Source organism: Rutilus rutilus, assembly GCF_951802725.1.
Source record: "Rutilus rutilus genome assembly, chromosome: 8".
Classification (NCBI taxonomy): Eukaryota; Metazoa; Chordata; class Actinopteri; order Cypriniformes; family Leuciscidae; genus Rutilus; species Rutilus rutilus.
In genome coordinates, this window is record NC_140222.1 from 37779761 (window position 1) to 37804788 (window position 25028).

At 39.6% G+C, this 25028-nt stretch overlaps 1 protein-coding gene across 6 annotated transcripts in view; it reads left to right on the forward strand.

Annotated features, from left to right (window-relative positions):
* Window positions 1-25028, forward strand: part of dock3 (dedicator of cytokinesis 3) — a 204962-nt gene that overhangs the window by 73264 nt on the left and 106670 nt on the right. For all 6 annotated transcript variants that reach the window (XM_084416722.1, XM_084416723.1, XM_084416724.1 and 3 more), the window contains exons 4-5: window positions 18397-18452; window positions 23320-23416. In XM_084416722.1, the coding sequence (XP_084272848.1) occupies window positions 18397-18452; window positions 23320-23416 (153 nt within the window). The remainder of the gene's footprint in view (window positions 1-18396; window positions 18453-23319; window positions 23417-25028) is intronic.

The window sequence follows — 25028 nt, forward strand, 5'->3', positions numbered from 1 at the left end:
CCCGCATGTCATGTGCGAGGCTCCACAGTATTCTCTATTGAAAAGCCTTTTAAACTGTGCACTACTTAAATCAAAACTACAATAAGACGAATATTATCCTTTTTTAAATAAATATAATGCATTTTAGGAAGTAATTTGATGCCAGTTTTACTCAGCTGTCATTCAGAAGTCAGTATTAATGAATGTCAAGAGCAGTGCGCAGTGGGATAGTCGGCTTTCAGAAGCTTTTAATTATTTACACGCCTGCTAAAACTGGAAACCTTGAAGCTCTCTGGCCTACAAAGAACTGCAAGATCACCTTCATCACTGTATATGTTTGTCAAGTTAGAGAGGAGCTTAATCCAGCTCATTAAACTCATCCGCTCCCTAAAATTAATACTCGTCATATGCCAAAAAGTGAGTAAATTGGCTTTGACATGTTTGTTAGACTCAGTTTTCACTCCAAAACTAAACACATGCGTGGAATAGTCCTCGCTTTGAGCTGGCAAAACAAAACATGAGAAGAAAATTGCATTTAACTTACAAAATATGACATATTTTCTGAGAGAAACAAAACGTTCAGTTGGAAATAATGTAGGGCAGGACTTCATTTTATTGAATGGGGAATAGAGGGTTATGATATTCATACTTAATATTGTTTTCAGCGGAAAAGTTATTTATGAGTCGGAGAAAGTTATTACATTTTGATGAAAAACAAGCTTTTTTTTCTTGGGAATAACTTGGACTGATAAATTATGCGCTGGAACATTTATTAGGAAAGTAAATACTCAATTTTTATTTCTTTAAGCAAACAAATATTAGTGTTATCAAGAGAACAATTACCGTCAGGAGTGATTCTGACGCGCGGAAGCTGCTCGCTATCTTTCTTCGCTCTTTATCCGCTTGCAGCGGGATTGCTATTGTTATTTGTCTCGGCGTTGACCTTTTCTGCTAAACGAGCATTAGGCTGCTGAGAGCGAGGGAAGGGAAGCACACTCATCTTTGTTTGGCCCTCTAACTGAGAGCAGAGCTGTTAGTTACAGGTCAGCAGTCCTACCCGTACGCCTATAAACTCACATGCACTACCTGCCATGGATACAAATGTACAGGAATACACAGAGTGAACGTTTGAAAGGTAGATGTTATGTCTAGCAGAGCATTTATATCAGAAAACTTTTATGTGAGACCTGAGATCCGTCAGTTATATTCTTAGGCTATAGTATATGTTTGATATGTTTTGATATGTCAAGCGACGAGAATACTTTTTGTGCGCAAAAACAAACAAAAATAACGACTTTATTCCACTATTCATTTCCTTCTCTCTGGGCCTCGAGTGAGTTCACGTAGTGTTTTTGCGCAGCGCGTCTGTGTTACACGTCACCACGTAGGCTCACTATTGGGCGACGCTGGTCATGTGTGTGATGCGTGTGATGTACAACACAGACGCGCTGCGCTAAAACACTACGTGAACTCACTCGAGGCCCAGAGAGAAGGAAATGAATAGTGGAATAAAGTCGTTATTTTTGTTTGTTTTTGCGCACAAAAAGTATTCTCGTCGCGTGATATACTTAAGATTGAACCACTGTAGTCACTTGGACTATATTAACGATCTCTTCAATAACTTTTCTGGGCCAGCAAGTTTGAGTCCCTTAGAAGCCTATGGAGGAGTGAGACTGCTCTCAGATTTCATCAAAAATATCTTAATTTGTGTTCCGAAGATGAACGAAGGTCTTACGGGGTTGGAACAACATGAGGGTGAGTAATTACTGACAGAATTTTCATTTTTGGGTGAACTATCCCTTTAAGGGTTAGATCAACTTTTTTTTTTTTGTGATTTTTGTTTATCAAAACATTAGCTTTGATGATAGTGTAAAAAAAAAAAAAAAAAAAAACACTAGCATAATTGAATCACTCCTAAAAAAAAAAAAATCACTTTTAGTACTTAAACAGACTTAACTGCTCTGAGAAACAAACCAACAATTTTGATGACACATCCTGCACTGCACAAATTTTTGTCCAATCAGATGCTTTCCCCTCCCCCGTATTCAACATAAAATATAGTGTGCATTCAAGCCATGTTGTACTAATTACTGTAATTATGTTAGTAATTCACATCCTCGTAGAACTCACAACTTCTAAACTGGAAAGCTCCGACTTGTACCACGTGACCGCTGTACGTTACATGTTGTCATCTCTAAATAACCGTAATTATGACATGGCGTGAACACAGCTGTATTTCCTGAAAACAAGTGTTATTGTCTTACACAATTTTGCTTCTCAAGTAAATTTTACTTAAGGTTCTTTAAATAATGTTCTTTTGGCTAGATGTTCAGCTAGTTAGCATGCTAGTTTGTGTTACAACACATATTTTACCGTGTGTCTAGCTGTTTTTTTTTTACTTTCATGTTGTTTTATTTAAAATTGTGTGAAACACTAATTAAAATACATTGAAAGATAGGTATTTCATTGAGGATTTGAGGAAAAACTTCAAAGTGCGTTTCATAAACTTCCTTGCAAGCTAGCAGTGTGTTTGTTTATTCATGGTTACATTAAATGTGACTCATTTTGTTCCTGTGAGTCATTCGTCTATCAGGAGATATCAAGAGATCTCTTCTGTTCAACATGGCCGCAATGTTAATGTAAAGCACTTTCTTTACAATACGTGGAGTTAGTAATATCCGTGCCAGAGGTTTATTCCCACGGCTTACTGTTTCCCATTTGCATGCTAGCTTTTGGTTTAGCGAACTTGGGTTGTTCATATTAGCTTGACCCTGCCAAGTCAAGATTCTTAAAGGAGAACTGCTCACATGCTAATATGGATGTGGATTATGATTTTTCAAAGCTTTATTGTCTCATTAGAGGAGCTGGGTGGCTTAAAGTTCATCTTACAGGCCTAAAGGAGATTTTCCAACTTCCTACTTGGAAAAGCACAATAGTACGCCAGTTAAGGTTGGATTTAAAACTCTGAAACTTAAACGCACAGATGTTCCTTCATTAAATGAACCTGTTTTATAAATGTTTGCAGGAGTGTGAAAAACAATAGCTTATAATAATCTGTTGATAATCATACACCTGCAGAACAAAAGCTAGCATTGGTCTGCATGATTTTAAACACCTGCAAAGCTAAGGGAGATTTTACCGTTTTGTCATCAATTGTTGGGAAACATAAAACACATTTATAGTTGAAAGTCAGAGATATCAAACTGGAAAATCTGACTTTGGATGAAATGCTGGATTAGCTGTAAAAGCCTATTAGCAGTACATGACAGAATTTTAGTTATTCCTCAGAGGTTTTAATATAACTTTGAAACCGTAATAACCGCTTAAGAAGTTTTTACACTAAACATTACTGATATTACTGATTTATTTAAAAATATGCAAGTTGCATGATAGTTTTTATATTATATTACATTATTATGTTACATTACGTTACGCTACGTTACGCTATGCTACGCTACGTTACGCTACGTTACGCTACGTTACGCTACGTTACGCTACGTTACGTTACGCTACGTTACGCTACGTTACGTTACGCTACGTTACGTTACGTTACGTTACGTTACATTACGTTACATTACTTTGGTATTTGTTTTATCACTGGCCCTTTAAAGCATTTCTTCCTGACTCGGCTGTCACTTTCACTGTCCTTCATGACACATGCTGCTTTATTTCCAGCACTCAGTTCTGGTGCTCAGGATAAAAATAATAAAACTTCTGGCACACACACACACACAAACACTGATAACATGAGTTTCAGCAGATGGAGCTGATGTGTACACACACACACACACATCTGTGCCGCCGCAGGGCCTACAATAACATCTCGTCTCAGTTCAGCTCATATAGAGCCGCTGTATTATCTGCCTCAAAAATGGAAGCTGAACGCAGGATAAAATGACAATGCTTGAGATGTGGATCAGCGCGTTATTCACACGCAGTCTGGAAATGCCACACGCCACGCCTGAATTATTAATCAAACCGACAAGGCGTCTTCAAGTCTTTTTGGTAACCCGTTTTCTTTTCTTACTCTTTTTGTTAAGTTTCTTAGTCCTGTTTGATTTAAAAAAGACGATTTTTTTGGCTTTAAGGTAAATCTCATAAAACCTGTGAAGAACATGTCACGGTCATTTTTCTACCGCAAATCATTTTCTTATATTTACCATTATTGCATTATTTTTTTTAATTCCATTATTGGAATTATTGTAACTCTAATATTACCTATCTTTCATGTCACAATGAAGCACATTTTACACAACTGTCATTACCATAATGCAACAAAATCTAAAAATAAATAGTTAAAAAGAACAGCATTTATTCAATATAAAAATCTGTTCTAACAATATAAATCTTTACTATCACTTATTTATCAATTTAGCACATCCTTGCTAAATAAAAGTATTCATTTCTTGCATAAAAATAAAGAAAATTTAAGTCCAAACTTTTGAACGTTAGTGTATATTGTTACAAAATATTTCTATTTGAAATTTATGCTGTTCTTTTAAAAAAAATTTAATTAAAGAATCCTGAAAAAGTATCACAGGTTATATATATATAACCTATATAATATATATATATTATATATATATATATATATATATATATATATATATTATATATTATATATATATAATTATATATATATAACCTATATATATATATATATATATATATATATATATATATATATATATATATATATATATAATATATATATATATATATATATATATATTAAGCAGCACAACTGTTTCCTACATTTATAATAAATCATCATATTAGAATGATTTCTGAAGGATCATGTGACTGGAGTAATAATACTGAAAATTCAGCTTTAATCACAGGAATAACTTGTATTTTAAAGTGAATTAAAATAGAAAACCATTATTTTAAAGTGTAATAATATTTTACAATATTATTATTATTTTTTTTATTTATTTTTTTGATCAAATAAATGCAGGCTTGATGAGCAAAAGAGACTTTTTTCAAAAACATTAAAAATAGTAATGTGTCCAAACTTACTGTTTATTTTAATGTGCTCTAAAGTATCATAGCAGCGATTGTTGTAAATTGTAATTGTTATAAAAATAAAATAAAATAAATACCTAATTTATTACGGTAATGAGAATTTCGGTTGAAAATAAACCTAAAAATGATAAATACTAGCTTTTAGGGATGAAATAAGAACATGTTTTCATTGACATAACTGACATTTCTCCTAAATGGGGAATTTTGTTCATCATCTTTTAATTTAATAAAAAATTTTATGACAATCAAGCACATTTTTACACAACTGTCATTACCGTAATGCAACAAAATCCCACCACTTTTTTGGGAAAATAGAAATAGAAAAAAATAAATAATAATGTCTGACCATATTACGGTTATGAGGAATTTGGGGTGACATAATTACCAAAGGTTATTGTGTCAATGATTTAGCTTTTAATTGAAAATGTATGCATTTCTAAAATGTTTGTAATTCACATGACCAACATGAAAAGAGCTCTCCTCAAGCGATAGGAGGTCTTCATGTATGACTGTAAGAGGAGATTAGCGAGTGACCGCCCATCTCGTGAATACTAACATATGCTGGTTTGTCATCCTTGCACATGGAAGCCTTCCTCCAGCAGATGGAGGTTTGTTCGAGAGCATTTGGTGTCCTCAATTACTAATTATCCTGACCTTTGAAAGGGAAGAGCGAAGACAATTAGACAACTGTATGTGGCAAGAAACTCCACCATCTGGATTCTTCCGCTGAGATGTTTGTGTGGCATGTTCTGTGCATCCCCAGAGGAGGAAAACATCAAAAACGAGATCTCTTTAACATCTCAAATGTTTCTCCTAGACATAAATGAGATTACTTTAACATCAACTAAAACTAAAGACCCCGAAGGTCTCATATTTGTCTCCTCCTAAAGTTTCAGACAAGATCTCAACAACATCACACACATTTTTTTCTCAGTTAGAGGAGATCTCACATTTATCTCTTTTAAAGTTTAGAAGAGACCTCAACAACTTTGTATACAATCCCTAAATTCAAAGTTTAAGTCTATATTAAGAGTGAAGTTATGCAGAAATTAGGTTAACATTACTGACAAACAAGAGGAGACAAATGTAAGAGCTCCAGTGTCTCTGGGGAAAGAGAAAAATATGAGCATAGTGTGTGTTATTATTGGCATTTTAGGAGAAAAATCTGAAATGCTGTTGATATTAAAATGAGAGATATATGAGAATCATAACTAAATCTCCTGAGCTTAGGAAAAGCAACCACTGAGCAATAATTTTTTCCTTTGGGTCCGTGCGTATTACTGTTCTAAAGCAACTTACATGATTAATTATGTTTTTACACCCCCTGAATTCCTTAGATTGATCGCTTTTTGAATAAAGTTGAATAAACTGAATAGGTGAATGAATACCGTGTTTTCCCGGTCAAGATTCAAGATGTGTTGTAAATCTAAAATGAAAGCAAATCTAAAATGAAAGCAAATGAAGACTTTTTGTTAAGTCTCTTGGTTCTCAGATTTTGTCCTGAGAAAGAGACCATGATAATCTCGCAAGTCTAGTCAACAGTTTCAGAATGTCAGATTTTAAATGTCTCAAACTGTGCTCAGATTTTCATATACAATTTTCAAACAAAAGTCAGAAATGCCAACTACATTTTGCTTAAAAGTGTAAAAGATTGTTTTCACGACAAGTACATTTACACATTTGTGATTACCGTAATGCAACAAAATCTCACAAAAGAATATATTTTGAAAAATGTTCACCTGTTTTCGTGCCTATAATGAAAGTCAGTGGGGTTTAAAACAGCATTTGAACTCTTTGAATTTGATTGTGTAGACAAACAAAGTGAGACTGAATGAAACTAAACAAAGCAAACTGCACAAAACAGAACAAAACAAAATGAAATGCTCTAAATTAATCAAACAAAACGCACAAAACAACGAAATGCACAAAACAAAGCTCACAAAACAAAATGAAACAAACAAAACAAAGCACACAAAACAACGAAATACACAAAACAAAAAGAAATTCACAAAACAAAAAACTCAGAAAGCAAAACAAAACGAAGCAAGCAAAACAACACACAAAACGAAACAGACAAAACAACACAAAACAAAATGAAATTCACAAAACAACACACAAAATGCACAAAACAAAACAATGCACAAAACAAAACAAAACTCTCAAAACAAAATGAAATTCACAAAACAAAATGAAACCAACAAAACAAAATAACACAAAATGAAATGAACAAAGCAAAACTCAGAAAACAAAACAACACATAAAATGAAACAGACAAAACAACAAACAAAACAAAACGAAATTCACAAAACAACACACAAAATGCACAAAACCAAACAATGCACAAAACAAAACAAAACTCTCAAAACAAAATGAAATTCACAAAACAAAATGAAACCAACAAAACAAAATAACACAAAACGAAATTCACAAAACTCAGAAAACAAAACAACACATAAAATGAAACAGACAAAACAACAAACAAACAAACAAAACAAAACGAAATTCACAAAACAAAACACACAAAATGAAACAGACAAAACAACAAACAAACAAACAAAACAAAACGAAATTCACAAAACAAAACACACAAAATGAAACCAACAAAACAAAATAACACAAAACGAAATTCACAAAACAAAACTCAGAAAACAAAACACATAAAATGAAACAGACAAAACAACAAACAAACAAACAAAACAAAACGAAATTCACAAAAAAACACACACACAAAAAAAAGAAATTCACAAAACAAAACAGCACAAAATGAAACAGACAAAACAACAAACAAAACAAAACGAAATTCACAAAACAAAACAACACACAAAATGAAACAGACAAAACAACAAACAAAACAAAACGAAATTCACAAAACAAAACAACACAAAATGAAACAGACAAAACAACAAACAAAACAAAACGAAATTCACAAAACAAAACGTCTCGGGTTACGTATGTAACCCTCGTTCCCTGAGTAGGGAACGAGACGCTGCATCGATACTCGATACTTTGGGGAATGCCTTCGGCATGAAGCGTCTGAAGTCAACTATGGAACTATTCCAATCTTGATTGGTGCAACGTCACCCGTGACGTCGCATGTGACGGTGATCCGGAAGCTACAAAAGGGTCACAGGAACCAGGAAATGTTAGCTTCTAATTGGTCAAAGCAAGTCGTTCTCAGGGGCGCGAAAAGTGTGGCCGAGGGATGCAGCGTCTCGTTCCCTACTCAGGGAACGAGGGTTACATACGTAACCCGAGACGTTCCCTTTCGTAAAGGGAACTCCCGCTGCATCGATACTCGATACTTTGGGGAACGAATACCCACGCCGCCACACTGAGAGAAAACGCCCTGGTGTAAAGCATCTGGCACACTCACGGACGATAGAATGAGTAGAGGGCAGATCCAAACTAGCTTGTCATAAGATTTGGTGCAAGAAGGGGAGGTCTGGAGCCGGAGGCTCGACTGACCTCATGGATGGGAGCCCCAGACCATAGAAAATATTAGATGAGAGGTGAAGGCAAAAGCGCACCTTGTACTTCAAATATAAGTGGTTTTAGATAACCAACTGTACTCTTAATAAAGGGAATAGCTCCTAACCCTTGATGCATAACTAGATGGACTGACTCCTCTCAGCCTAAGGCCTAATGTAGGAACCTCAAAGGCTACGACCTTGACCATCCGACACATGCGATGGAGGATGGAATACCCGAAGAATCTTAACATTGCCTACAGGTACCTCAGTACCGGGCAAAAATAACGTTGAGTGGCTCCCACGCTAGCAAGTAAGAGGGGGCAGCACCACCACTCTTCCAGGGAGTAAGACGAGCAGGAAGCAGACTCAATAGATTCTCCTATATATACTTATATATCTCAAATATATATTCGTATACCTCACCCACAGGACATGATGGGTGCCAGGGATAACCCATCAGCCTGATGCCAATAGGCTGGATGAAAAGGATTCATCCTCCAATCTACAGGAACATGGAGTTTCAGTGGGAACGTCCTTTCGAGAACACCCTTAGAGGCTTGCAGAGGGCACTGAGGCCGCCACAGAGGCCCTAAGCATGAACAGGAGATCCCGTTAGAGAGCGGGATGGAACACCAGTACTGAAGCCAGTGGGCAGTAATAAACTGGGTTCAATGCCCTCCCTAACTTAATTGTTTAGTTCCTAGTAGAGTGGGGTTCTAGTATGGATGTCCTGACCACCTCGGTGGAAAGGGCAACCTAATTATGGGTGGGACCCCCTCAAGGGCCAGACCCATAGTCTCCATTACTCTGGTCGGGGATGAAATAATGTACCATCAGCCTGCGACAGAAGATCTCTCCTAATAGGAATTTTCCATGGAGGACTCTCCAAGAGACTAATAAGGTCTGAAAACCAAATTCGAGCCGGCCAGTACGGAGCTACAAGGAGCAGTCTCACTCCGTACCTCCTGACTCTTTCTAGAACCCCAGGGAGCAGAGCGATCGGGGGAAAAGCGTACAGACGTGATCTCGGCCACATCTGTACCATGGCATCCAGACCCAAAGGAGCTGGATGTGAGAGAGAGTACCAGAGCGGGCAATGAGAGTTCTCATGAGAAGCGAAACAGGTCAACCTCCGCCCGGCCAAACTCTCTCCATATAAGCTCAACCACTTCAGGGTGGAGCCGCCATTCCCCGGGCCTCAGCCCCTGCCTCGACAGGATGTCTGCTCCCATATTATCAACCCCAGGAATATAAATAGATCTGATGGAGAGAAATTTGTCCTGGGACCAAAGAAGAATTTGATGCGCCAGTCTACAAAGAGGGCGAGATCTCAATCCTCCCTTGGCAGTTGATATAAGAGACCACCGACATATTGTCTGTCCTAATAAGAACATGATGGCCTCTGAGGTCTACAAGGAAGTGCCTCAGGGCAAAAATACGGCCAACATCTCCAAGCGATTAATATGCAATGTGAGATGATGGTCTTTCCAAGTACCTCGGGTGTAACGGCCCTCCATAACCGTACCCCAGCCCGTTAGGGACGCATCCGTGGTCAGAGTTCTTCTCTCACATGGTGCTCCCAAAACCGGGCCCTGAGACAGGAACCATGGTTTCTTCCATACGACAAGAGAACGAAGGCATCTGCGCGTAACTCTGATCGTACGAAAAGGGTTTCCCAGAGGACAAAAACCCTTGTTCCTGAGCCACCACTGCAAGGCCCTCATATGGAGCAGACCAAAGGGTACTACCGTGGAAGCTGCAGCCATAAGACCCAAAACTCCTTGAAAGTGTTTGACAGTGATAGCCTGGCCTAACCTAATACTCTTCAATGTGTTTAAGATAGTATTTATACGAGCAGGAGACAATTGTGCCCGCATCGTGACTAAGTCCCACTCTACTCCCAGGGACGTAGTCCTCTGAAGAGGAGTTAAGGAACTTTCCTTCACATTGAGTCTCAACCCCACACACCTCAGATGACGCAAAACAACATCTCGATGTTGAATTGCTAGTTCTTTTCGACTGAGCCAAAATGAGCCAGTCATCTATAAGATACGGACCCCCTGAAGTCTCAATGGAGCAAGGGCCGTGTCCATACATTTAGTGAAGGTGCGAGGGGATAAGGCTAGGCCGACTGGAAGAGTCCAGAACTGATGCGCTTTTCCCCCCAAAAGCGGATCTCGGAAACTTCCTGTGATAGGGTTAGAAGGGAAAGAGGAGTTAAGGAGCTTGTGGATCTATCAAGACAGACCAGTCCTCGGAGCTGGTCTGACTAACAGTCGGTAACTTGAATCTGAACCCCCTCGGAGGTTGATCCAGTACCATGAGATCCAAAATAAGGCCTAACTCCCCCCCTCATAGGAACTATGAAGTGCCAGCTGTAGAACCCAGGCTCCCGTAACCAAGGAAGAGCCCACTTTGAGGTTTCCTGTGTTAAGAGGGACTAGACTTCCTGTTCCAAGAACCGACCCTGCTCGGGGCTGGCCGACATGTGAACCACCCTTAGTAGATAATATTTGTATATTAGCTCCACTGTAAGCAGGACCCCCTAGGATATATTTTGAAGACCCCTCGGGGTGTCTAAATATGCCATTATGGGGACCAGTCCCTCGAGACTGGCCTCGGCTATAAATTTCCAAATGGCTTCGGTGACCTGAAGCAGCTAACTGGCAGGAACTAACCGAAATATGCTCTCTACAGACCTCCTGAGAGGCGGCGAAATCGACAGGGCCGCAACGTTATCGGGCAGATACTGCGATTTGTGTTCGCTGGAAGCCGATGTGTCCCGAAGCGCCATCGGCGGCGGAAAGCAAACATCGATTTCCTAAGGGCTGCATAAAGGGGGCGAGACTCCTGTACTCGCTCTCCTGGGGGAATGCCCATAAGGGTCTGCGTGTTACGACAAGACCTCTTAGTTGAAGCCATCTTAGCCCGAGAGACAGTCCTCAGACCTGTCTTCGGTATGAAGTGCTTCGTGCGAGAATGTTTCTTCTGGCCCCCAAGCTTCTGATCCAAGATGGCCGCGCGAGTACATCGCGAGGCTCGCGGTCTCTCCAGATTCTGTAATTTAGCAGTATTTTTCTTGCTCATTTCGGGTCTGTTCGTCCAGAACAGTTGTGCCTTAACATCGTACACCCAAGGTGAGCTTTTGGATATTGGTTTGCGAATTTCCGACAGTTTTATGGACAACCTTCGACTCCTTCCTGAGATCGCCAGATCACCCGAGGCTATGCACTCTGCCCGGCCGGGCGGAAGTGCTCGCAGGCGCCGGCGAGATCGTAAACAAAGGCGGGGGAAGCGCGGAGGACTAAGAGCTAAGCTAAAGCTAACACCACACCGGCTCTCTTTACCCAGCATTTTCCTTGCCAATGTACGGTCGCTGTTGAACAAAATGGAGGAGATTCGACTCAACATCACATACAGCAAGAGACTTTTGAACTGTAATGTTCTAATTTTCACGGAAACATGGTTAAACAGCGGAATACCGGACAACGCTATTGAGCTAGCGGGACGCCATACATTCCGGGCGGATAGAACATTACATGGCTCCGGTAAGACCAGAGGTGGTGGATTGTGCATTTACATTAACAAAGCTTGGTGCACAAACTCTGCTATTGTTGGGAGACATTGTTCAGCTAACCTTGAGTTTCTCATGGTTAAATGTAGACCGTTTTATCTACCGCGGGAGTTCACTTCCACTATTATAACTGCAGCCTATATTCCCCCGGATGCTGATGCCAAGTTTGCTATGAAAGAACTTCACGCAGCCATCAGTAAACAACAGACCGTTCACCCGGAAGCTGCGTTTATTGTTGCGGGTGATTTTAATCATTCAAACTTAAAGTCAGTGCTACCGAAATTTCACCAGCATGTTTCCTGTCACACCAGAGGAAACAAAACCTTAGACCATGTTTACACAAACATGGCTGAAGCTTACGTCGCGACACCCCTCCCCCACTTGGGACAGTCAGATCACCTTTCTTTGTTCCTCACCCCCAAATATGCACCTCTGATCAATCGCGTGAAGCCATCAGTGAAGACCATCAAGGTGTGGCCTGCGGGGGCAGATTTCTCACTCCAGGAAAGGTTTCTACACACAGACTGGAGTATGTTTGCTTCTCAAGCCACCAGTGGCTCTCACACGGACATTGACTGCTACACCTCCTCTGTACTGGATTATATTAATACCACCATTGACAGTGTTACAACCCAGAAGCAGATCACCACATACCCAAATCAGAAGCCATGGATGAACAGGGAAGTGCGACTCCTATTGAAGACACGCAATACTGCCTTCAGATCAGGAGATGCACAAGCCTATAGCACATCCAGAGCAAATCTGAAAAGGGGCATCAAAGAGGCCAAGCACTGCTACAAGCTTAAGATAGAGGGACACTTTTCCAACGCTGACCCTCGGCGCATGTGGCAGGGCATTCAGGCCATCAGTGACTACAAACCCTCTCACTCCACCCCCGCAGCCACTGATGTCAACTTCCTGAACGAGCTAAATGACTTTTATGCTCGCTTTGAAAGAGACAACAGAGAAACTGCCACCAAGCTCAAATCCTCAGCTGACCACCCACCGATCACACTCTCCTCCACAGATGTCTGCAATGCACTGAGCAGGATCAGCGCGCACAAGGCTGCTGGACCAGACAACATCCCTGGACGCGTACTCAGGGCATGTGCGGAGCAGCTCGCTGGGGTTTTTACAGACATTTTCAACCTGTCTCTTGCCCAAGCAACTGTACCAACATGCTTTAAATGCACTTCCATTGTGCCAGTGCCAAAACACTCCAGCCCGAAGTGCCTTAATGACTACCGCCCTGTAGCACTCACACCCATCGTAATGAAGTGCTTTGAGCGGCTGGTCCTGGCACACCTAAAAGACTCTCTACCATCCACATTGGACTCACACCAGTTTGCCTACCGTAGCAATAGGAGCACAGAGGATGCAGTCTCCATGGCACTGCACTCTGTGCTCACACATCTGGACAATAAGAACACTTATGCACGCATGCTGTTTGTTGACTTCAGCTCAGCATTCAACACTGTCATCCCAACTAAGTTAATAGCCAAACTTGGAGACCTGGGCTTCAACACCTCCATGTGCAACTGGATTTTGGACTTCTTGACCAACAGACCCCAGAATGTTCGATCAGGCTCCAACTGCTCCACATCCATCACACTCAACACTGGTGTACCACAGGGCTGTGTGCTAAGCCCGTTCCTCTACTCCCTCTTCACCTCCGACTGCAAGCCTGTGTACGGATCTAATTCCATCGTCAAGTTTGCGGACGACACTACGGTGATTGGTCTCATCAGCAACAACGATGAGACTGCCTATAGGGAGGAGATCAAGCACCTGGCCACATGGTGCACCGAAAATAACCAGCTCCTCAACACCACCAAAACGAAGGAGCTCATCGTGGACTTCAGGAAAGTGTCAAGAGGCACACACGACACCATCCACATCAATGGAATGGCTGTTGAGCGTGTCTCCAGTTTCAAGTTCCTGGGGACCCACATCTCGGCGGACATGACCTGGACAACCAACACCTCCAGCCTGGTCAAGAAGGCTCACCAGCGCCTCTTCTTCCTGAGGACACTGAGGAAGAATCAGCTTTCCTCCACTATCCTGGTGAACTTCTATCGCTGTGCAATAGAAAGCATCCTGACCAACTGTGCTACAGTGTGGTATGGGAGCTGTTCTGTTGCAGAGCGCAAGGCACTGCAGCGGGTGGTGAAAACCGCCCAGCGCATCACTGGGACTCCACTACCTGCCATCGAGCACATCCAGAGGAAACGCTGTCTGCATCGAGCTCGCAGCATCCTTAAGGACTCCTCTCACCCAGCCCACAGACTGTTTTCTCTCCTGCCTTCCGGCAGGCGTTTCAGGTGCCTCCGGACCAGGACCAGCAGACTAAAGAACAGTTTTTTCCCCAGAGCTGTCTCTTTATTAAACTCTAACCCTCATTGATCCCACTCCCCTCATATACTGATTGACTCTCCTCTCCCTCCTCACACCTGCCTCCATTTTGTTATTTGCAATACTATAATGTTCATTTGCACTGCTGACTGTTATTACAGTAACAACTGTTTACATATGCATCTTGCACTACTACCTTGACTGGAATATGCTCATTTGCACTGCCGACTGTTTATTTACAGTACCGACTGTTATATATACATTGCAATATCGTACCTTAACTGTAATATGCAATTACTTTCCACTGCACTCACTCGGATAGCTTCTGTCCAAACTTTATTTGCACTACTTTAAATCCATTGTTATACTGCTCATTAGCCTAACTTATACATATATCTATTTGTAAAATTCTGTTTATAGTAATATCCATCTGTATATTATGCTCACATTCTGTTTATAGTAACAGCCATCTGTATATATATTCATAGTACATATCTATCTGTAAAATTATGTTTATAGTAACAGCCATCTGTATATTATATTCAGTACATATCTATCTGTAAACATTCTGTTTATAGTAATAGCCATCTGTATATTATTATATTCAGTACATATCTAGCTGTAAATTCTGTTCACAGTAATAGTTATCTGTATATTATATTCATAGGACAATCTATCTGTAAATTTTTGTTTATAATAGTATTCAACTCTATATTTATTCAGTACATATCCATGTTCTGCACTTATGAACCACTGTATATCCTGCACTTGCTGCTATTGCACTTCTGGTTAGACCTAAACTGCATTTCGTTGCCTTGTACCTGTACTTGTGTAATGACAATAAAGTTGAATCTAATCTAATCTAATCTTATACGGGGGGACACGAGAGGAAACCTTCTCAAAATATGAGGAGCTGGCGGCTGTCCCATGAGGCTGCCCCCTGGCAGCAACCCCATGAGACCTGGACTGACAACTGGGGATAGCTGATTGTCGCTCTGCCTCCTGAAGCCTCTCGACAACGGATCTTGCCGCGTCGCCAAAGAGGCCGGAAGGTGAAAGGGGAGCATCGAGAAGGAAAGCCCTGTCTTTCTCCCCGATCCACAAGCGATTAAGCCATAAATGTCTCTCTGAGACGACTAGTGCTGCCATAGAACGGCCAATAGCACGGACCGTCTCTTTAATAATACGAAGAGATAAGTCAGCTACTCTATGAAATTCAGTAATACCATTGAGTGAGACCTCCCAGTTATCATCCACCTGCTTGAGGAGGTCAGCCAGATATGCCTGTAATAACCCCATTGTGTGTGGGCATGCACCGGCTCGACCCACCGCCATATATGCTTTCCCTAACAAATTCGATGTACGAGATTTGGAGGGAAGTGTCTGAGCTATCAGGGGTGACGCAATGTCGGGGAGAAAATATTTCGCAAAATATTCCTCAACCCGAGCCATCACCTCATAACCATTTTCATTAGATTCCCTAATGGATGAGTAAAATATACATGGGGGGGAAATAATTGAGATGAAAATGGATTTTTCCACGATCTCGATACCTCAGTATGGAGATCAGTGAAAAAAGGGAAGGCTCTGACACGAAGATTGTGACTGGGTCTGCAGGAAGCGCTCATTCATTTTATTTTTCTTAGTCGCTTCCTGCTTATTATATGGCCATTTAACATTTAATTTAACCACTGGCCAGATTACAACCTCCAGCAACTCCTCACTAACGGGAATATGGGGTGGTGAATCTCCATATCCACGTGATTCAGTGTTGATAAATAATATCTAACTCCTCGGAGCCAGATAAATCAAACGCTGTGTCTTTAACACGGTCGGAAGAAGCCGCAGCGCGGGCTTCCGAACCGTGCGCGAGACCAGTGGAGCTGGTCAATAAATACTGAGAAAGGGTCGCAACCGTCTCAGTATTATATGCCAGCCCCACGTGCGAATCCCATGCATACAAGTAGCGCGCTGCCTCAACAGACGCGGGACCTGATGCACTGGAAACGCGAGCCTGATCTATTTGATCGAATCAAACGCTCTGTCTTTAACACGGTCGGAAGAAGCCGCAGCGCGGGCTTCCGAACCGTGCGCGAGACCAGTGGAGCTGGTTAATAAACACTGAGAAAGGGTCGCAACCGTCTCAGTATCATATGCCAGCCCCACGTGCGAATCCTATGCATACAAGCGGCGCGCTGCCTCAACAGACGCGGGACCTGATGCACTGGAAACGCGAGCCTGATCTAATTGATCGAACAAGCTCAAACGGGAGCGGAGCTTTTTCATTGAAAACAGTTTGCACAGACAGCGCCCTCGAGCACCGCCCGTGCATGCTCCACTCCCAGACAAACTACACAAAGCGAGTGTGTGTCACCCTCGCTTAAATAACGTGGGCAAGGGGACGCACACTGCCTGAATAGCTTCTCTTTTATTCACCATAAATAATACTCTTTTCACGGGACAGACAACACCAAATAGAACAGACAAGATGACATAGAGCGCTTGCTGAAGACCAGAAGCTAACATTTCCTGGTTCCTGTGACCCTTTTGTAGCTTCCGGATCACCGTCACATGCGACGTCACGGGTGACGTTGCACCAATCAAGATTGGAATAGTTCCATAGTTGACTTCAGACGCTTCATGCCGAAGGCATTCCCCAAAGTATCGAGTATCGATGCAGCGGGAGTTCCCTTTACGAAAGGGAACAACACACAAAATGAAACAGACAAAACAACAAACAAAACAAAACGAAATTCACAAAACAAAACAGCACAAAATGAAACAGACAAAACAACAGACAAAACAAAACGAAATTCACAAAACAAAACAACACACAAAATGAAACAGACAAAAAAAAAAAAAAGAAATTCACAAAACAAAACAACACAAAATGAAACAGACAAAACAACAAACAAAACAAAACGAAATTCACAAAACAAAACAACACACAAAATGAAACAGACAAAACAACAAACAAAACAAAACGAAATTCACAAAACAAAACAACACACAAAATGAAACAGACAAAAAAAAAAAAAAACGAAATTCACAAAACAAAACAACACAAAATGAAACAGACAAAACAACAAACAAAACAAAACGAAATTCACAAAACAAAACAACACACAAAATGAAAGACAAAACAACAAACAAAACAAAACGAAATTCACAAAACAAAACAGCACAAAATGAAACAGACAAAACAACAGACAAAACAAAACGAAATTCACAAAACAAAACAACACACAAAATGAAACAGACAAAACAACAAACAAAACAAAATGCACAAAACAAAACAACACACAAAATGAAACAGACAAAACAACAAACAAAACAAAACGAAATTCACAAAACAAAACAGCACAAAATGAAACAGACAAAACAACAGACAAAACAAAACGAAATTCACAAAACAAACCAACACACAAAATGAAACAGACAAAACAACACGCAACATGAAACAGACAAAACAACAAACAAAACAAAATGCACAAAACGAAACACAAAATGAAACAAAACACTAAGGAAATTTTCAGAAATTTTCTTTTGTGTTCCACAGAATAAAGTAATGCTGTTTTATAATGACATGAGGATGAGGAAATGTATTATTTTTGAGAAATATTTTTTTTGGGTGAATTATCTCTTTAAGTCATGATAGTTCACATTCAACTGTCCCTGCTTCCACAACACTCCTGACACTGATATTAGCCAAGCATGAGCACTCTGAGAAGAACGACTCCTCTTCTTCGGTGGAACTTGAGCTTTGACACGTCTAGTCGAGGAACCAGGAACTTCCCGAGATTGATTCCGCCTCAAGCAAATATAAGCACATCAAGTAAAGATTATGACATGGTCTTCATCCAGCAGGGCCACTGAATCATACTCTGCTTGGTCACATTCCTAGAGACGCCCATGGCTGAGCGTCCACTCGCTCTCTCCATGGAAGCTTATAGTCGCAGAAGCAGAGATGTAATCTTCTTCCCTTTTGTTTCGCAGGGAATCTTCCCAGCCGGCTACGTCCACTTGAAGAAGGCTATCGTCGCTAACAGAGGGTAAGTGTCCTTATACTGAATTATGTCAAGCTGTTCCCTCAATAGAGAACAAATGGGTCCGGGGAGGAAATGTGACACAGAGAGAGACGGATGTTAGAGAAACGTTTTATTTTTATTCATTTATCTCAATCCTGTTATTCCCTTTCTCCTATCCTACTGTCCTCATGAGTTTCGTCACATGTCTGAAATGCTGAGATTTCATCTTTTGGAAGCATTTTCTCTCTGTTAAATATTTGCTACAGATATTGAGCTCTTGGTGGTTCAAACACTTCATTTATTGTATGGCATTTTGTGGGATATTATTGATTCATAATTGAAAGAGGTTTATTTCATCTTCCCTCGTGGAAAATTGCATTGTATTGAATGTGCACTTCAAAAGGATATTTTTTTTAAACTGTACAGTTAATATTAATTAAATAAAAGGCCTTGTTACAGTGCGTCAATGAACAATGTTTACTCATTCTACCTGTTACCTGGACTGAGGGATTTCACGTTTATTTGTATTTTTTTAATCCTCGCCCACGGACCGTCAGATCAGCAGAGGGTTATTAATAAAACAGTTATTGTAAGGGTAAGTTTTTCACTGAAAATTGTATCGTACTATATACTCTATAAAAGAAGTATAAGTATACTTTAAAGAAGTACTAACACGACTAACGCTTAAACACCTGTAAAGTACTTTATTACAATTTTATCTGCAGTGTGTTGTTTGATATTACATTTAAAGTTCAAATATTTTAAATGTTTTGAATTGCAACTTCATCATTATGAATGCATAATTAGAATATATATATAATATATTTAAATACATGAGATACAAGTTTCAATAGAAACACATTTTAGTTTAATGTTTACCTTCATTTTTTAAATGTCACTATTCGTTTAATTAAAAAGTAACGTTACAATAATGTTTGCAAAGTTCTGAAATTGAATGTTCCCTTAACGTTCGAATTACCAAGAAAATACACTTTTAAAACATTTAAGCAATTGATGTTTGGAACATTCAGAAAGTATGCTTTCATAACCCTATATGTACATCAGCAAAACATTTTCAGAACAAATTTTTAGAAAACTTCGAGAGTTCGATAAAGGTCAGGATAAGACGTAGCCTATGTGTGCTTGCACGTGTGCAGCGTAAAAAGAGAGAGAATGGGAAACAGTGAGCAAAAAAGAAAAAAAAAGAAGAAGAAGAAGAAGAAAGAAACTCTGGGTTGCCTCTCCCAGTGGGAACTCACTTCTGAAAACACCTGGGGAAACTGCACATCAGGGACTGTCAGTCGACAACTTCTCCTGTTTGTTTAAGCTTTTGATACTTTCCAACTTTATGCGCGTGTAGAACTTCACAGTCTTCTCACAACACACGTGCACATGCACACACACACGTCTTTATTGTGTTCAGGTAGAAGGGTAGAGCAGATCCCAGGGGTTGTGTTCATCAGTTAAAGCTATATAAACGTATTTACAGTCAGCTTTCATTATAGTCTGACAAATATACTATCGCTTAGAAAATTGTGTGTTATGTATACACACCCATTGGCCACATTATTAGGATCCATCCATCCATCCATCCATCCATCCATCCATCCATCCATCCATCCATCCATCCATCCATCCATCCATGTGATACACAGTGTCTTACAATGTAAAGCCTGTTCAGACAGTGACCAAATAAAAAATGTTGTGCACATTTTTGGTACAAAATTTAGGGCTGTCACAATTTGATTAATTTTCATACAAATAATTCCTTTACAGTAATCGTTTTGTCCATGTAAGTAACACTGTATGATTAGGACACATACAGTACCTCTAAATACAATAAAATGTATGATTATTATTATATTATTAAGCTTTGTTATGAATAAACAGTAAAATACAGTTTAAATAATATTTGAATATAATTGAAAGTAATATTTTGAATTTGTTAAAATATATAATATCATAATAGTTTGCACAAATATATGTTTAAATATGAAATAAATATTAAACATTATTTACACATTTCTATTATTTTAATTCTCTTTTGTGGGTTGTGTTTATTAAACGAGCCAATTAACGAATTATTAGTAATGATAAATAATTATTATTTACAAAAAGCATTCTTTAATCTTTAATTCTTTAATTTAGTCTTTCAAATGTTTGGGGTCAGTAATATTCTTATCCTCACCAATGCATTTATTTGTTTAAGAATACAGTAAAAACAGTATTTTACTATACACATTATTACAATTTAAAATAATTGTTTGTGATATAATAATGTTTTTTTTTTTTTTTTTTTTTTTTGTGATCAAAGCTGATTTTTCAGTGTCTTTAGTGTCACATGATCCTTCAGAAATCATTCTAATATGATGATTTGATGATCAAGAAACATTTCTTATTATTATCAGTTTTATAATATAGACACGCTCTGGCCCTGGGTAACATTTTAAGGTTTTAATGGTATTTTGCCATATATTTGGGTGTTAGGTCTTCCACCATATATAAAAAAAATAAAAAATAATAACACTTAAAGTTTTCCTCCACCTGAAAAAGTTTGAGAATCGCTTTTGTCGTTAGCTTCCATTACAAATTTGAGTGGCATGTCCCGGTATCGAATTATAGCGTCTCATCAGAATTCAGAAAAAAAGGAGGATAATGACTCTGTAAAAGCTGTTACTTTGGACACATGTGATGATAAAGCAGAACAAAGAGATCAATCTATTTCCACCGAGTGTCAGAGAAGGACAGAGGAAGGACAGTGGAGGTAAAACAGTATGGAGAGATGAATGGACAGGAAGAGCTAAAGAGACAGCAGGAACATGAAGGACAGTCTCGTGGAATTGATCTGTGATGATGTACTTCTGTGCACACTGTTATTTAAAGTCCCCATGAGATGCTTTAACGAACACAAGGCTTTTTTTTCTTCCAGAATTATTGTAAACAGAATGTCAGCACAAGACTTATCAAAAGGCTTGTCCTTGATTGTATAAATAAGGTGAATGACTGGATGGATGGATGGATGGATGGATGGATGGATGGATGGATGGATGGATGGATGGATGGATGGATGGATGGATGGATGGATGGATGGATGGATGGATGGATGGATGGATGGATGGATGGATGGATGGATGGATGGATGGATGGATGGATGGATGGATGGATGGATGGATGACTGGATGGATGGATGGATGAATGACTGACTAGATGGATGGTTGAATGAATGAATGAATGAATGAATGATTGGATGGATGGTTGAATTAATTAATTAATTAATTAATGACTGGATGGATGGATGAATGACTGGATGAATGGTTGAATGAGTGAGTGAGTGAGTGAATGAATGAATGACTGGATGGATGGATGAATGACTGACTGGATGGATGGATGGTTGAATGAATGAATCAATCAATCAATCAATGAATGAATGACTGGATGGATGGATGGATGGTTGAATGAATGAATGAATGAATGACTGGATGGATGGATGGATGAATGACTGACTGAATGGATGGTTGAATGAATGAATGAATGAATGAATGAATGAATGAATGAATGAATGACTGGATGATTGGATGGATGGATGAATGACTGACTGACTGAATGGATGGATGGATGAATGAATGACTGACTGGATGGTTGGTTGAATGAATGACTGAATGAATGAATGAATGACTGGATGGATGGATGGATGAATGAATGAATGAATGAATGAATGAATGAATGAATGACTGGATGGTTGGTTGGTTGGTTGGTTGGTTGGTTGGTTGGTTGGTTGGTTGGTTGAATGAATGGATGGATGGATGGATGGATGAATGAATGGATGGTTGAATGAATGAATGAATGAATGAATGAATGAATGACTGGATGGATGGTTGACTGACTGGATGGATATAATGGATGGGTGGATGAATGACTGACTGGATGGATGGTTGAATGAATGAATGAATGAATGACTGGATGGATGGTTGAATGAATGAATGACTGGATGGATGGATGGATGGATGAATGACTGACTGGATGGTTGAATGAATGAATGAATGATTGGATGGATGGTTGAATGAATGAATGAATGAATGACTGGATGGATGGATGAATGACTGGATGAATGGTTGAATGAGTGAGTGAGTGAGTGAGTGAGTGAGTGAGTGAATGAATGAATGAATGAATGAATGAATGAATGACTGGATGGATGGATGGATGAATGACTGACTGGATAGATGGATGGTTGAATGAATGGATCGATCGATGGATGGATGACTGACTGGATGGATGGATGGTTGAATGAATGAATGACTGGATGGATGGTTGAATGAATGAATGAATGAATGACTGGATGGATGGTTGAATGACTGGATGGATATAATGGATGGGTGGATGGTTGATTGAATGAATTAATGACTGGATGGATGGATTGATGGATGGATGGTTGAATTAATTAATTAATTTTCTTCAATAGCTTTATTTGTAAAATAAAACATAAACACATAAATAAATAGTATTTATACATAAATAAAGTGTTATTTATAGCGATTTTGATTATTTTTTATTTAAATATTGTAATCATTCATTACTACTAACTTTTTTTACACACTAACCTCTGGTCAGTGTTTGTGTTTTCTGCATTGGTTTACTGTCAAATAAAATGAAATGAAATATTAAACATAAAAAGCATTTAAAGCTTAGGTGAGTACAAGCAAAACAAACAAGATACAGTACCTTCAATGACCTGTAGGTGGCGACATCACTTTTGTTATAGCAAAAATAAACAGCAGCAGAAAAAGTTAGGAGCCATGCAAAATGTAACAAGTAATTCCATTACTCATCACAAACGCACTGAGTACACACACACACTTGTTAACCTCTGGTGAATGCCTCTGTTTGTGTGCAGGCAGTATGAGACCGTGGTCCCCCTGGAGGACCCCATCATTACAGAGGTCACCTCTACACTGCAGGAGTGGTCTGTCCTGTGGAAACAGCTGTATGTGGTGAGTCCCGAACCGTCACAAAAACACACATTACCGTAGACACGGATTACAGTACTTGCAATGCTGGAACTGCTCCATGTATGCTCATCTCCATGTTTTTTTCTTCCGAAAAGCAAAAGACAAGCTTTTGTGAATGTTGTTATCTTGGATTAATTGATGAATATCAAAGAGCACTTTTAAGTGCCCTAAGCAATGATTTGAGTAATTCTCAGGCAGGAGAGGCTTTGAATGCGTTACTCACACACACACACAGAGACTATGAGATCTGACAGAGCCCTTTATGTAAGCCTGTACTGAGGATTACCAAGCATTAGTGTATGACATGACAATGGGACTCTCTCTCTTTCTCTCTCTCTCTTTCTGTTTTTGGGATGTCAGACATGACGTAACCACAGAGATTTCAACAGCGTTGATTCGTGTCATTCGTCATCGCTTACTGACATTTTCACTACATCTTCTGCTCAGCGCAAAAAGGATGACACAGCATTTTTGCACACGTTCATCATCCACTTATTAACACTCAATTTAGCTGCGAACACACATTATAGATTTTACTGTTCTTAAATGTTTTGTAGTTATTATTTTAATAATAATTATTATTATTGTTGTTAGGAATCTTAGGAATTGAATACACTGATTAGCACCATCACAGCAGAGAAAATAGCTTGTTTTTTTTTGCATTTATCTCCGAGGCCTATTTTTAAACCGCAACACGGGTCCTCAAACACCTTTTTGTTCTCAATCATTTCACCAATTGAAAGACATGAAAGCTTGCAACGCGGCTTCCAGGATCCTGACAGCCTCGTAACGCGGCTCAGAAAATAAACGCTAATTTGGTGGCCGGCTGAATCGAGGATGACTAATTCCCGCTGATTTGGATTGCGTAACGAGGCTGTGGTTCAGCGGATAGATTCATGTTTAGAAACGTGCAGGACAACAAGCAGAAATGGCTGTCTCCATTAAGATCTCAATGTTTCTGGGACTCCGACCAAAAGCCAGAACTCTTATCAGAAGCCAACGCGGGCGATTAATGTGTTTGACTAATTAATCAACAGTGTTTTCTGAATTTGCTGTTTGGCTGTTTCTGGTCTGGCAGATTCATGTCGTCTTCTGTGTGAAACTGATGGAGCATGCTGAGATTGCCTTTATAGTGACTGACAGGTTTCCCAATGGGCAACCGCTTTTAAAATGGAACACCGGGTCAGGAGACGGTCACAGAAAGACTTGTGATTGATCCGCACCCTTGGCATATGGACACACACATCTGTGGGATTGGGATGAGGTTCCTTACTGGATAGTGACAGTGAAGTTTTGTGCAAATCCTCAAAGCGTCGGTTTCCTCTCAAGCCTGTCACAGAACACACCGTACAAGTGACCCGAGCCAAATATGTGCATATTTTATGCGTTTTAAGGCTTAGTCACGCATATATTTGAGGCTTCGAGCTAAAACGACCGACTGCGATTATAAGCACGCCAACTTTTATGACATTGCTATCCTCAGATTATGGGAAAGTGCTTCGGTTTCTCCGAAGTTTCATGAAATGGGCTGTACTGTACATCGCTCATTAAAATATCGAAACTTTCCAGAAATATTTGGTCAGCAACATTCAAA